Source organism: Melospiza georgiana, chromosome 4 (assembly GCF_028018845.1).
Source record: "Melospiza georgiana isolate bMelGeo1 chromosome 4, bMelGeo1.pri, whole genome shotgun sequence".
Taxonomy (NCBI): Eukaryota; Metazoa; Chordata; class Aves; order Passeriformes; family Passerellidae; genus Melospiza; species Melospiza georgiana.
The window spans coordinates 60806383-60821785 of NC_080433.1; the positions used below are offsets into that span (position 1 = coordinate 60806383).

A 15403-nucleotide genomic window follows, 5' to 3' on the forward strand; every position below is an offset into this window, starting at 1 on the left:
AAGTATCCTGGTCCCATAATATACTGTTATAAATACACACACATAACAACCACGACAACTCAGCTAATCATTTGGGGATCTCTAACACAATGGCATATTGTATTCTACTAATCCAATCCCTACACTTCAAAATAAAACATTTTGGTTTGCATATAGCCTCTGATATGCATGTACAACTGATAGCAACAGGAGTAAGACAAGTAAAGAAGACCTAACACATCACTGTTAATTTGTCAGACAAGAAAAATATTTTTGTGTTTTTAAAGCATTAGAACAACACAAAACCATTTCATCATCAACACAAAGAAATGTTTCTACTAACTGAACAATATCTACTCTCAAATTACATTTCACTAAAGGGGCATAATCAAAGTCAGTGTGCTCACATTTTCATCTGTTAATTCCCCAAAACGATGCCTCTCTTCTCAAAACAGAAGCGAAAGCATCCAAATTGCACCTTTCTTTCAAAAACGCAAGTGAAAGCATCCAAATAAATGCCACAACAAGGCAAAAAGAAACAAAATAGCCTTTAAAAATACCAATTATAACAATAAGCAGAATAATTTCAAAAGCATCTAACAGGTTGGCTGAACCTTCAGAATATTCATTACAGTGTCCACTGATGGCATCTTTCACATCACTCAGGCCTGGAATGTGAAGAGTTGTTTTAGGTGGGGTTTTTCACCTCTGAGACTAGGATTTTCAATTTCACCAGAGTTTACTAGAGAAGACAGAGTCAAAATATAAACAACAAAATGCAAATGATTGCTAGAAACACCATTTTACAAAAAAAAAAAAATGAGAACACTGCACTTTTTGGAAACAAAATGATGAGTTGTTTTACACATGCTCTTGACTTCCTCTGCTCACTTCATGCAACGCGCATGTGGTGGCCTGAGGATTATCCCACGTGCAGGAACTAAAACAGTCTCTTCCTGAAATGATTTTAAGGTGATAGTTCGTGGATACAAAAAAAAAAAAAAAAAAAAAAAACACATTTCCAAACAAAATTCAGAGACTTTTTATACCTATATACTCGTGATATACATTCGCATTCTCACAAGAGTTTCTGCAAGCTTTTCATGAAGGAGACATGCAAAACAACCCAAGCATCACACACCACCATACCTGGTTCACAGCATCCATGGTGATGGTGGTCAGTCTGACAACACTTGTCCCTCAGAGGCATTTTCCGTGCGCACGACCTACTTTCCTTCTACATCCAGCAGCTCGTTTCTGCTAAAATAAGCAAATTAGCGGTCACCGCCGAAGCGCAAGGGGCTCAGGAGCGCGCCATCCCCGCACTTCCTACGGCCGGGCAGGCCGGAGCAGCGGCACCCCTGGCGCAGGAGAAAGTCCCATTGTTTTCGGCAGGTCTCACGACGCCCTCTGCAACGGCGGCGGCGAGCACGGCCCCGCTCCCGCCCCGCCGCCACCTGCGCCTCGGCCGCGGGCAGAGCCCCGGGCCGCCGCCCTGCCCGCCCAGCCCGGCCCGGCTCGGCCCGGCCGCACGGCCCTGCGCCCCCTCCATGGTGGCCCCGCCGCGCTCCATCCCCACCTCGCAGCCTCGTCCCGCAGCCCCGCCGGTGGGACGGCGTCCCTGGGGTCCCGTGGTGCGAGCCGCGCTCCCGGCACCCGGGGCAGCCGCGCTCCCGCGCCGGGCCGGGCGCTCCGCGGCGCTGCCGGAGCGGGGCGCGCCCGCCACGCGCGGCCGGGCGGGAGGGGCGCGCGGCCGCAGGTGACAGCGGGCGCCGAGGCCGGGACGGGGCGGGCGCGACGGGCGGGCGCCGCGGGCCGGCCCTACCTGGAGAGGACGGGCGGCTTCTCCCTTCCCGAATTAAACTTTATTCGTCCCTGTCCCGCCAGAGCGGCGGCCGCTGACCCCGGAGCCGGATGGGCACGGGGGCAGGAAGTGACTGCGGTCCTGGCGGCGAGAGCCCGCGCAGTGCGCAGGCGCCGCTCCCCGGCCTGGCCGCACAGGTGCCGGGCGGCGGGGGTGGCCCGGCCCGCGGGGCTGTGGCGGGGCGCGGGAGGAGCCCCGGGCGGGCTGAGGCGCAGCGCCGGGCACGGGACCGATCCGCCGGCGGGAACCCGCCCTGTCTTTGTCCCGGCGGGGAGAAAGGCCCGCGCTGACCGCCCGTGCATCCTTGGCGCACCGGTGCCGGGACGCACGTGGGAGCAGCCAACATCCCTGGAGCTGGCATTTCTGCCCCCTTGCAGCCTGGTCTGCGCCTTGACAGTGTAAAAAAATATGAACTGTTATAAACAAAAAATCTGCCAATATTTTTTGTGAGAAAAGAGTTACAAAGACTAGTCAGACCAGAGTTGCTGCTGGGGTGCTGCTTGTTTGTTACGATAATTACAAGTCGTTGTCGTTAATAACTCTCTTTTGTATCAGTTAAGGCCCTGGGCAGAGCTGGGTTGAAAGCTCTTCTCCGAGACAGTGAAGGGCGTAGACAGTGAGGAGAAAAGACCAAACGTAGGAGGGGAGGACATGTAAAATAACCCCAAGACCAGCATGCCATGAGAAGCTACTGCTCCGAGCTTGCTAAAAAGACCCCCAAACAACGAGCCAATACAGAGTTGGGAAATTAGAGTGATGTCTAAACGTGAGGAACGGAGTGCTGAGCCTGTGGAGATGCTGGAGACCTTCGTGGCCTCACCCCTGAGCACGGGAGTCGTGCCGAAGCCAGGATCTGGAGGGAGCGAGGCTGCGGAGTTGAAAACCCGGGGTCATGCCCACCAGTATTGGACCCCCAGCTCTGCCGCTGGTGGACAAAGCCGCCCATATCCTCCGAGTCACCCTGGGAGAGACGGCGGGGACTGCAGACCCGTCGAACTGCCCAATCTTGAGCTGATCACTTTTAATAAAGGCATTAAAAGGGGAAAAGTTTCCTGCCTTGTTTATTTCATGAACCAAACCACTAATAGACCTACCAAAGAAAAGTGTAGGTTAATGTTTTGAACACTTGAAGGACAAACTCGTGTTTTGAAAGAGAATTGTCAAATACCAGCCACAGGACGTCGGTGCAGTGCAGTGGGTGGCAGGGCAGCCGGTGTCTCCAGACACGTTTCCACAGTTTTGTTTAGTGCTGTGCTGTCTTAGTGCGCTTCTGTAGGCACCTCGGGTTGTTGAGTAGGTGATATTTGGCTTTTGCCAAAGGAAAGGTAAGATTAAGTCTTCATACACCTAACCAGCAACTTCTGCCATTGAAGAAAAATCTGTAAGATAATGTCAGGAATAAGCACATCATCACAGGAAAAAATACTTGGTGATGGTACTAACACAAAAACAATCTGTGAAGCTTTGGCTTGTAATAGCATTACTTAATGGAGATAGGACTGATGGTTTGAGACAAAGTTCCAAGTCACAGTCTGTGCAACAGTTCTCAAATCAGACATGGAGAGACCTCACCATCTGTGGCCATCAACTTGTACACAACAATGTGTTCTTTTAAAATATGGACATTGATTTAATCAATAAGTCTTCTTTTTCCAAAGCAACATGAGACCAAATTCAAACTCCATCAGTTGCATTTGGATTTTGGTTAATAAACTGGAAACCTGTTAAGTGTCAGAGAACAGTTCAAACAGCTGAGTGCCAAATAGCATCTGAACTCTGAGGTAGAGCAGAACTCAACTGAAACCTTTGTGTCAGACAACCAAACACAGGTCATTGTGTATGTCCAGAGGTGCTCTCACCTTGAGTTTAGCTGCATCCTGAGCTCTGCTGTTTTAGACACAAAGTGGAAGAAGCATAATCTCTACCAGCTGTGTTCAGCCTGTGTAGAGAGCACTTGGATAAAACTGTAAAACTCATGAGTAACAAAGTGCAATGAACACAGCTGTCAGCTCTAGTTCTGCACAACAGCCTGCTTACTGACTGTTGTACTTGCATGAGAAATATTGAACTTGGAGAATTAACATTCCCCACCTCCCACGAGACATGGGAGTCAGGCTCAAAGATGATCTTACATTCTCACTGATGACACTGCACTATGAATATTGAAACAGTAGGGTTATAGCAGTTTAACTTTGCATCTTGGACATTTACTATGAACATTGGTGGCCATGTCACCAATACAATTTTACTCAGTGATCAAAAAGTAAGAAAGGAAAAATGAACTCGCAAATCATAAACCAGCAATGGAAATCTAGAATCTTTTGGCCGTATTTGGATTTCTGTGTTTAGCCACTCTCAGGATTTTTTTTTCTCCTTCTAATCCAATGAAAGTTTCTCTTTTTGCAGCCTATGGCCTATATTATGCTTGCATGGCAAGATTTTGCTAGTGACTGGCCTGTAAGAGTGGCTTGTCTGAGAAGCTTCTGGAAGCTTCCCTCATGTGGCCGAGCTAATGCCAGCCAGCTCCAAGATGGACCCACCACTGGTCAAGGCTGGGTTAGTCAATGATGATAGTAAAGCCTCTGTGATAACACGTGCAAGAAAAAAAGTTACTGCACAGAAGTAATTGGGCCAGAGAAGAGAGGAGTGAGAATATGTGAGAAACAGCCCTGCAGACACCAAGGTTGGTGAAGGAAGATGGGGAGGCAGGAGGTGCTGCAGGCCCCAGAGCTGGGATTCCCCTGGTGCGGCCCGTGGGGAGGCAGCTGTGCCCCTGCAGCCCAGGGAGGAGCAGGGGGAGCAGAGACCCACCTGCAGCCCTGGAGGAGCCAGACCAGAGCAGGTGGGTGCCCAAAGGAGGCTGTGACCCTGTGGGAAGCTCACCCTGGCGGGTTCCTGATAGGACCTGTGGCCTGTGGAGAAAGGAGCTCATGCTAGAGCAGGTTTGCCAGCAGGACTTGTGATCCTATGGGGGACCCATGCTGGAACAGTTTGTTCCTGAAGGATTTCCCCTCTGTTGAAAAAAAGACCCATGCTGAAGCAGTTCATGAAGAACTGCAGCCTGTGGGAAGGACTCCTCTCCCTGAGAAGGAAGCAGCAGCAGAAATAATGTGATGAACTGACCATGACAATATTAACCACCTGTCCCTGTGCACCACTGCTGGGGAGGAGGTAAAGATTTGGGAAGAGAGTTAAACCCTGGAAGGAGGGAGAAGTGGGGAAAATGTGTTTTAAAAATTCATTTTACTTCTCATTATGCTACTCTGATTTTGATTGTGTTCAATTGATTTCTCCAAGCTGGGTCTGTTTTGCCCGTAACACTGACAGATCTCTCCCCATCCTTACCTCAACTCATGAGATTTCATTATTTTTCCCCTTCCCTGTGCAGTTGAGGAGGGAAGGGATAGAGCAGCTTTGGAGGGCAACTGGCATCCAGACAATGCCAATGGCCATTTTTTCTTGTCCTTTTCCTATTCATCTTCAAAAAAGTGAGAAGTTCCTCCTTCTTAATAACCCCCCATTCAGTGAAGCATTGGGATTATGTCCTCTCAATGTTCTCTTCAGGATGAAGTTCCTTTAGCCTCTCCCTCTGTCACATGCCCCAACCCCTGGAACTACCTTCTTCTGAATACTTTTAATCTACTAAGTATTGTTTGCATACTTAGGAGCCCAAACTGGACACAGTGTTGCAGATGTGGCTTCAGGAATGGCAAGTAGAGAATAATCATCTGCCTTAACCCACTGTGATGTTGATGTGGCACAGTATAGTGGTAAGTCTTAATTACCTCAAAGTTTCAGTATTGACCCTCATTTCACTGTTTAACTGGGACCACAGGTTCTTTTTGCAGAGCTGCTGTCTCTGTCGGCCAGTCCTCAGCCTATACCAATGCCTGGGGCCTTCTGCCCTGGGTGCAAGGCTTTGTCCTGTCAGTTCATTCTCCAGCTTGTTCAAGGTGTCCTCACAGAGCAGCCCTGTCCTCCAGTATGTCAGACACTCCCTGGTTTCAGCCACTCATTTCATCATAAAAGGCCATGACATGGGTTATACAAAATGTGCCTTTCTGCCTTCCCCCTCTCCAATTTTAGAAATTCCAACTAAGGTCAAGTTCTCTATTGCTGTATTTTTTGGGAGGTGGAAGTGTATATTTTTGGAAGATGGCCAAACAGAAACTGAAATCTTATTCTATCTTAAACACATTTTCAAAACTTTTGTGTTCCATAACTTTTTGTGAACTTTGTGTTCTTAACTTAAGGAAGACCTTAAACGGTCACTGTTGCATGACTGTGTAAATCTTGGTAATTTAGCTGACGTTGTAACCTCGTTGTGGGTGGAAGGCCCTAATCTGTATATAGCTGTTTAACTCTTCAGGTAGTTTACAATGTAATAATTAGTAACATGGGCAAACAACCACACCCAAATTTTGACCAGTCAGCCAGACATGTGCGAGGCTCTCTGGGACTGATAAAAGCTGCCAGCACAGATCAGGTAGTTCCATCTGACCCAGCAGAAGGTGCCTTCAGGAGGGCGCTTGCAGGGTGGAGCCCTTTCAGCCAGTAGCCAGCCATTGAATATGAGAAATTTGGATCAGGGTAAGAAAGATTCCAGTACAGCTCACTTCACAATACAGTGCTGCAGTTGTTCATCCAAGAGATTAAACTAACTGGTACTTAGATCCAATTTGAGTTTCATTATGTGTAAAAACAACAAGCATATGATGTTGCCTGACTTTGAAAAATAAAATATTCCTCTGTAAAATAGGAACAGGAATTGAAATTTATAATAACTTTCTTTTTGTCTTATATAGATAAGATTCAATGAAAATGAAAAATATTTTTAGAACAATACATTATTCTTCATACAATCCATAATTAGCTTTTATCCAGGGAATATGGAAATTCACAGTGAAACCAGATACAATGTGAAATGTACAGGATGCATTTGCATATAACAAAAGTAAGGCTGAAAATATTTTTGATGCATTTCATGTAAATTCTAGGCACAAAATATATAATTAGGGGAGGGGGTTTGAGTTCAGCTTTCGTTCTCTGGCCAATGTTTTCAACATAACCAGCAGATTTTGAAGCAGAATCTTTATTTATTCATTTTCTTCTAGATGATGTGGAGCTGGTGAGAAGTTTTGAACTAAGTCTTCTGTTACAACTTGATGATCAAATTATTTTTTAATTGTTTCTGGATTGTGAATATGACTTTGAAAAATGCAAAATTCAGAACAATTTCTCTTAGTTACTGAATTGTGCTTTCAAAATACATGAAGTATTCTAGCAAGGGAGGTATATTTTTGGTAGAGGATATTGAAGTTTTGTCTAAAACAGTTGTGATAGTAGGTTTAGTATCCACTGAGAGGTTTTGTCTTGCCAAAGGGCTGGCAGTAACACCTGCTGAGATGCCTTGCCATCTGTTTATACATCTAAGAGCTGTAAGATTTGATTACTAAACTTTTCCTCATATGCTATGACCACTAACATTTTTTCTGTGTTTGGGATGCATTTTGGATGAAGCACCTGGCTTCACAGTCACTTTTCCTAGGAGAAAATACTTGTAAGTTGAAATGAATTAATGCTGCAATGCTGCACTGAACAATTCATTTTTGCAGAGGTGAAGGTAAAGTTGCATTAACCCTGAAGGATCTCATGTGTAATATGTGCTAATCAAGAAGTATCACAAATCATAGTCACAAAGTGTTTCACTGCAAATACAGATATTCCAGCATTCCTTAATATATCACTCTTAGTCTATTTACTCACTTGATGTGGCTTCATGTAATGTCCTTGCTGAAAGTGTCTCATGAAAACTGTATATTCAGAAACTCCATATTAAACAAATTAATTATTAAAAGTTGTAACAAATTAAACATAGAACCCTGAGAGAAATTCAGACTCCTTCAATGAGAGAGACCTCAATGAATTAGAAAGATGGATAATCACCAGCTGTATGAAGTTTAGCAAGCACAAGTGCCAGAATCTGCACCTGAGACAGGGCAATTCTGGTTGTGTGTATGGGCTGGGGAGCAGGAGGCTGGAAAGCAGCACCACAGAAAGGGGCCTGGGGTCCTGGTCAATGCAAGCTGGATGAGCCAGCAGTGCCCTGGCAGCCTGGAGGGCCAACCCTGTCCTGGGGTGTATCAGGCACAGCATCACCAGCCAGGCAAGGGAGGGGATTGTCCTGCTCTGCTCTGCTCTGCTCTGCTCTGCTCTGGGGCAGCCTCACCTCGAGTGCTGGGGCAGTTTTAGGCACCACATTTTAAAATATCTGCTGATTTAGCAGAGAGCATCTAAAAGGGGATCACAAGGATGATGAAGGTTCTGAGAGGGAATCCAGATGAGGAGCTGCTGAGATCTCTTGGTCTGTTCACCCTGGAGGAGACTGAGGGGAGTCCTCATTGTGGTCTTCAACAACCTCACAAGGGGAAGTGGAGGGACAGACAGATCTCTTAACTCTTGTAAGTCGTGAACAGGACTTGGGAGAATGGCATGAAACTGAGTTGGAGATTTTAGTTGGATATCAGGAAAGTTTTTCACCAAGAGGGTGGTCAGGCATTGAAACAGGCTCCCTTGGGAAGTGGTCACAACTCCAACACTGACAGTTCAGGAGGTGCTTGGCCAAACTCTCATGCAGATGGTGTCATTCTTGGGGTGTCCTATGCAGAGACAGGACTTAGACTCAATCGACCTCATGGTTCCCTTCCAACTCAGCATATTCTATGATTTGGGCACATTAAGACTTCTTTGTTGGAGTCTCTGAGCATGATGGCCAAATGGGTAGAACACTTGCCAAGGAAGTAGAATACCTTGATTTCAAAATCCTATATTACAAATTAGAGACCCCTTTTAAGCTACAAGGCACAGTTAAATCAGGAATTCAAGAGCTGGGAAGCTGTAGAGACAATTAACAAAGACAGCCTGATTCTACTGAGAGTGAGCTTAACTTGAGGAAGGGGAAAACAATATTGACTTCTGGTTGCAATTCCCAATGTTGCTTATTTGTTTCTATCCAAAGATGTATTAATGGGAAATGAATAAACTAATCTTTAGAGCATAGATGTGTTTAACTTTCAGGTAAAGGTGAGAACACTCAGACAGTTCTATGTTGCTTTTCCCTGTATCAGTCACCTCAAAAAAAGTGCATTATAAGTTTTCTATGAAAAATGAAATTATATTATATTATAATTTACAAATGAAATTATATGAGCTGGTTATCATGATATTATTTTATAATCCAATGCAATTTGCTTACAGTATTTAAACTGTGAATACTTATAGGCCTCATGTTTTTGGTGAAATCTTAAAATTCAGTTCAGTTATATTTGCATCAAATCTACATTTGCATAATTGCAATGTTTACACTATTCTTATACCTTAGCCTTGACAGTATCTTACAGAAAATCCCTGGGCTAGAATAATTCTGAATCTTAGTCAATGTGTATTCCAGTCTAACAAGAAGCTGCATTTTCATGCTCTGTTCCCCAGTTAACATAAAGCTTCATTACCCTTTTGGGATAGAAAAAACCCTGCTATGTGTATTGTCTTACCCATAATTCATTTATTTACAAAGTTATTAAAACTCATAATTAATTAGACTTCTCATGAGGTCTAATTCCCTTCTGTGCTTTCTGGTGCATGACTATAAAGTTTAGCAAGGGGAACAATTTGCATTGCATCTCTCGCCTGGAGGTCCTTGTCATCATTTGATCATGGATTCAACCTATTCTGTTGTTTTCCCTTTATACCCTTCAGCTTTCATTCCTGGTTGCACAGTGACACAGCTTCACACAGAGGCAGGAAAAAAATTCTGGCCTAAAAGTATTTAGCTTGTGATTACAGCAGTTCTGTGGAAAGGATGAGCTGGTGTTCAGCCATCAGCAAGGCTGCTTGGTGGCTGGAATCCAGCCTGCCCATCTCAGTGCTGCACCTTCTGACAGTGGGTTCTGGCAGGAGAGGTGGAGAGCATACAGAGCAAATCCTCTGTTTGAGAAAAAGTCTGTGCAGCTGGAAACAACTGAGGTGACAAGAAGTGACCATTGTAATTCCCCAAGCAGACATGCTGCATCATGAGATCAGTGCAGTCAGTAACCCAGTCCTACAAGAGACAGAGAGGAAAAGGTCTAACTGAATTGATGATATAGTTTGGGTGCTTTATATGGGACTTGGATGCTTGTGCTGTTGGGAAGTCAAATTCAACTAGCCAAGAAGTTCAAGTATTCTTTCCTCCTCACAGATCACTAACAAGTACTGCATGACTTGCCACTTTAAAATAATTTGTCTTGCTTACCTATCCTTAAGAAAGGCATTATTCTGAGTAAATAGTCTCATTTTTTCGCTTACCTGCCTGGCTGGGTAAAAAAAAAAGTATGCTTCTCAGAGGACAGGTAGTTTACTTAACAAAAGAAATAATCTAGTAAACTATATTAGGAAAAATGAAGGACTTCCTTGCAGTATTATATAATGAATTTGCATCTTCTTACCGCATTCAGTTTTCTTCCAGTCCAGTGATTTTTTTCCTGTACACTCTTCCTGTAGAGTGAACATAAAGTTAATTTAATTCATGTTCTCATCCCTGATTAATCTGATTAATACAAAACACATACAGATATGCAACAAAATGAGTTTCATGCTTTCAGAAATCATTGAATTGAGGCATATATATTCTAAGGCTTTGTGATGTGCACTAGGAAATGGAGGATAATGCGTCTGGATAAGCAAATTGAGGCCAAATGCAGACCTGGTCTAGCGTGCTGATTCACAAGGTGATCATGGTCTCTACCAAATAATGTATTTAAAACCTTTTCCTAAATATGAATCTAGTGAAGTTTAAAATAAAGTGTTTCCAGCTGTGTCTTTCCTATATAGGAGGTGGCAAAGGATCTAGACTGTTGAAGACAGAAGAGAGGGGTGCAAAGAGAAGGTGTAAGGATTTCTAAGTCTTTCAGAGGAAAATGTAAAGGACCATGTTTCTAAATTTACCTCAAAATTTCCAGATGAGGGGAAAGCCCTGCAGAAAAGTGGACAAGGACTTCTGTTTCTACCATTTGTACATATGTGGTGTATATCCACACACAGTTGTATGGATGCAGCATGGAGAGGGATGGGAAGCAGTAGAGTGAGAGAGGTAAGAGAAATAGAAAAGTGAAAGAAATATATCTGGAAGAAGACTTAGACAAGGAAAGGGAGAATGAAATTCATGAGAAGAGGGGAGAAAGAAGGCCCAGGAAACATTCAGAATGAAAGGATGCAGTAAGGTGCAGTAGCTTAAAAGTAATGCAGGCAAGACTGAGAGCAAGAAGCATAGCAGAAAAGGGGAGGAGAAGTAGGAAGTCAAGAAAGAAAGAACAGGCAGTAGAATTCATTCAGCCAAGTTTCCTGGGGTTCTATGACTTGCAATGAGATTATCTCCTCTTTGCTGACCATTTTCTTAGGTTTTGTATTAAAAGCATGGAAGCAGGAAAATAAACATCTAGGTCCTGGGTGTAATCAGAGCAAAAGTGCTTAGAAAATCCAGAAATAAGAGCATTTCTACTCAAAAAGAAGCAACTGTTTTTGTAAGTTCTTTTATATATATGTCTGTATGAAAATCAAGTCCTATATTGCAGGGCAATAGGAACCTTTCAAATTTAGAGATATTAGGATTCCAGCAGCAAACTTGCAAGACATTACTCAACATCAAGGAACATATGCAAACAGTTCAAGATGTCTGAAGACAAGCCATGAAAAGAAAAGAAAAGAAAACAAAAAAAAGCTGAATTCCAGAAATAATACTATCAAAAGTACAAAGAACAAGTATTTGTAGAAATGCAATCTACAATTAACCCAATCAACTTAAGATTACTGTTTCATGTAAAGGACTACAGATGATAAATCACAGAATGAACTGAAAGAAAAATGAAAGTTTCATGGCCTAGAGAAAACTGGTGATAGGCAGCTAATGAGCTAGTCTACATTGTCTGAGGCAGAGAAAATCCATGTAAATGAATTGTGCTGCTCTGCCCTCAGTAGGAGACTGATTGGGTTTCTACACTCTGCCTGGCTCTACTCAGTTTGTGGGAATGTTGTAACCCTGAGACCTTGAGCACAGTCAAAATCAGTTGAAATTTTCAAGAAGGTTTCAAAGCTTATTGCAAGATTTACACTGACAGAATGCGTGACAGAGTAAATTTTGCTTCCTTAGGAAGGGAAGCAAAACCTGTAGAAAAGCAAAAAGAGATTGATAGGCTGTTGATTGCCACTACATTAAAGCTAAATGCAGTTTACATTCGTGCTGCAAATGAGATTTGGTTCTTGGATGGCAGAATATAACATGCCTAATTTGGACTATAAGTCCAAAATAAAGGACACATTCATCAAAATAAAGTCAATGACAGTAAACTAAGGCTACAAATGGGAAGTTCAATCACAACACAATTAACTAAAGGTACAAATTGGGAGATACAAAGCACAACACAATTCTGGGTAAAAGAAAATGTGCAGTAAATGTGACAGACAAGATTGTGACACAAGGCTGCTCCTATTTCAGTGCTCAAAGTCCATGAATGAGTAAGGAAGATATGCATTAAAAGATCAGGAATCAGAAGATTAGTAAGTGATCACATAAATAGTGTTCAGTATATTATTCAGTATATTGCCATAAATACTATTCAGCAATAAAAGAGAGCAGTTATATCAGTGTGAATATATTTCAACAATCTCCATACAAGTTGAATATGGATGGCAATGACAAATAGTCCCAAGGAATCAAACCTCAAACAGAGAATCAGTCCCTGTAATGAGCAGGACTGATCTGCTCTGACACTGACCTACTGGGTTTCTCTTCCACATTTTGACAGTACTTGAGTGAATAAAATTTTTGCTAATGAAACTGAACTGAACTGAGGTAGGCAGAGGATATTTTGGCCCAGGACATTTTGTCAATCATGACTCTTGTTAAAACTTCTTATCCCGCAACTTCTACTAATTGTATTTTTTAATGTGTTAAAGAAACCGTTGATGAGCAAATCACCATTTTTCATTCAGCTTGGCAATCTTTTCTGTTATTTCCTTCAAGCTAACTTAGTTTGTGCTACTTAATTGGCCACTCAAAGGATACTTTCCAAGCACCATGCCAGCTGCCTCTCAGGTGAATTAATTCTGTCATTTACTTTGCTTATAACATACCTCATTGAACTACTGCAGAGTTAATAATCGTGCATTATTAAGCAGTGTAGATATTAGAGAATAGTTCTGAAAATCATCTGAATTTGGTTTTATGACTAGTCTGGTAAACATTTTTGTCTTACAGTTTTTACTGTTCCATAGACTATGTAGCACAGACTTCATCACAGACAGCTAGTGAGTTCAGTGTGCTATGTGCAAAGGAATAAGCTACAGCCCATAGAGGGTTGTGGTAGCCCTGGGCTATTGCACAGCAAAAGAATAGTTGGATTCTGTTAATTCATTATTGATGTTAACTCGTTCTGTACCATAAGATATAAGCATTGGACTGGGGTAAACTCACTATTTATATTTTTAAAAAGAGGAAAAAGGCAAGAGAAGAATTTAACAAGCCTGACAGTTTACCTTTGGTCCCCCCAGATAATGAAGCAAGTATTGAAAGGCACTATTACTAAGCATTTATAAGATAAAAGGGGTGTATAAAAGCCAACTTATACCTGCTGAGTACTAATATTAACAGGTCATCTAATTTCCTTCTAAATGAGTAATAGGCCTCAAGAAACCAAGGAGTAGAATCTAGCAGGATTTCAGGAAGGCTTTAGAACAAACTACTTAAATTAACCATCCTAAGTAACAAGGACAAGATGGTTGTCAACCCAGAGTTGTAAAGCAATTCAAAGATGAAAGGAAGAGTAGTATTGATATATATAACCTGTGGCTTAAATCAGTCTCTCAGACCTCCAGTGGTCTGGACAATTAAAAAATGCTACACCAAGCTTAGAACCAGCTCCAAGAGAAATACTGGATACTGCTGGCTCATAAATATTTTCAATCCGTTTTCTTTATACTTAATTAAATATTACACAAGTAGATACATAGATAAGTGCAAGGTACTGACAGACAAGCAGCAGAATTTCTTTTTGGGAGTCATGCTTTACCATCTGCTAGAGATCTCTGAAGGAAATACCTGTCATCTGTTTAATATTTTTTTCATAGATATCCTTATCCAAGGTGCCTAAATAACTTACAATGTTATGCATAAGACATAATAATAATAAGGTTAAATAATCAGGCATTACAATGAGAAGAAACTATGAGAGGAGATCCCCCTAAGAATTGGAGTTAGAATATTTGGTGTGTAAAATAGTCATAACCATATGGAAAAGGAGGGAATTGTGAAAGAACAAAATTTCCAGATGATGATGTATTATGCATACTAGACAAACATAAACCTGACTGGAAATAAATCCACAGAGATCACAAAATACTGAAAGTCTGTTCAGTAAAACAACCAAATACAATTGTGACAACTGTAATGACATGTACATGAGGTAAAAAAACCATAATTATAAATATATAACAGCTGCCTCCAAGTGTGGCATCTATTATCTTTCAGATAGAGATCTGAAACCACTGGAGGTGGGGAAAAAACAATAGAGAGAATGTTAGAATTTACTAGGTATAAGGAGACAAAACCAGACAATCCCATTTATCAGTGTCAACACATTCTGGTCCTCCTTTTAAACACTTCATGCTTAATAAGGTGTTTTGAAAAGAGATGTTAGAGAATTTTTTAAAGATACTATAAAAGAAGGACAGTCACTGAGAAGAGCAGCAGCTTCTGTACAAAAGACAAGAAAAAGTGCGAAGACTTCCCATGCTTGGAGAAGATAGAGAGGGATATGGTATAGAGCTAGAAAATTGTAAATGGTTTGAATAAGATGGATAAGAAGTGTTCATTAATTATTTCTAAGCTCACAAAAACTATCAAGCCCTTAAGGAAATTATCAGGGAGCAACGTCAACATTACAACATTTTAATATATTACGTAAGTAAGTTGTGGGTCTCATTGTCACGGAATACTTTGGAAACTAAAAGGAGAAATGAGTTCCAAAAGTGAAGGATTGATGGATAAATGGATCAAAGCAAAGTCCCTTTGTAGCTCTAAAATATTGTGGCCTTCAGTCCAGGAAGCTCTTTGACTGAGAAGACATAACAGGTAGGACCACTGTTATGTTTTTCTTGGCAGTTTTGCACTCTGGATTCAGCTTTCAATGTGGTTCTGGGTTGCACTGCCTTTCAGACAAGCACAAAGGAGCACAGATTCTTATGAAATGCTTGTGATATTCTACACAGAAGTTCTGCAGAAAAGGTTCTTGGGGATATAGTATATGCCAAGCAGAGCAAGTGTCAGAAATGACAGAGAGAAAATGGAAAGTGTCAAATGGTGAAATAAAGACATGAATTTGAAGGAATATTTCTCTTCAGTTCAACTCTGGTAAATCACTAGCTGGAAAACTTGCCAGGTTTTGGGATTGTGTTTCAAGCAAAATTATCCAGAAAAAAAAAATCTATAAGCATCCAAGGAATATGACCTATAAGAAATGTGAAAAGCAT

At 42.1% G+C, this 15403-nt stretch overlaps 1 protein-coding gene across 3 annotated transcripts in view; it reads right to left on the reverse strand.

Annotated features, from left to right (window-relative positions):
- ZNF800 (zinc finger protein 800) overlaps positions 1–1893 on the reverse strand; it is a 52507-nt gene extending 50614 nt beyond the window's left edge. For all 3 annotated transcript variants that reach the window (XM_058023676.1, XM_058023674.1, XM_058023675.1), the window contains exons 1-2: positions 1805–1893; positions 1129–1239 (exon numbers count right to left, since the gene is read on the reverse strand). In XM_058023676.1, the coding sequence (XP_057879659.1) occupies positions 1129–1189 (61 nt within the window). In that variant the 5' untranslated portion in view covers positions 1190–1239; positions 1805–1893. The remainder of the gene's footprint in view (positions 1–1128; positions 1240–1804) is intronic.
- Between the last annotated feature and the right edge of the window lie 13510 nt (positions 1894–15403).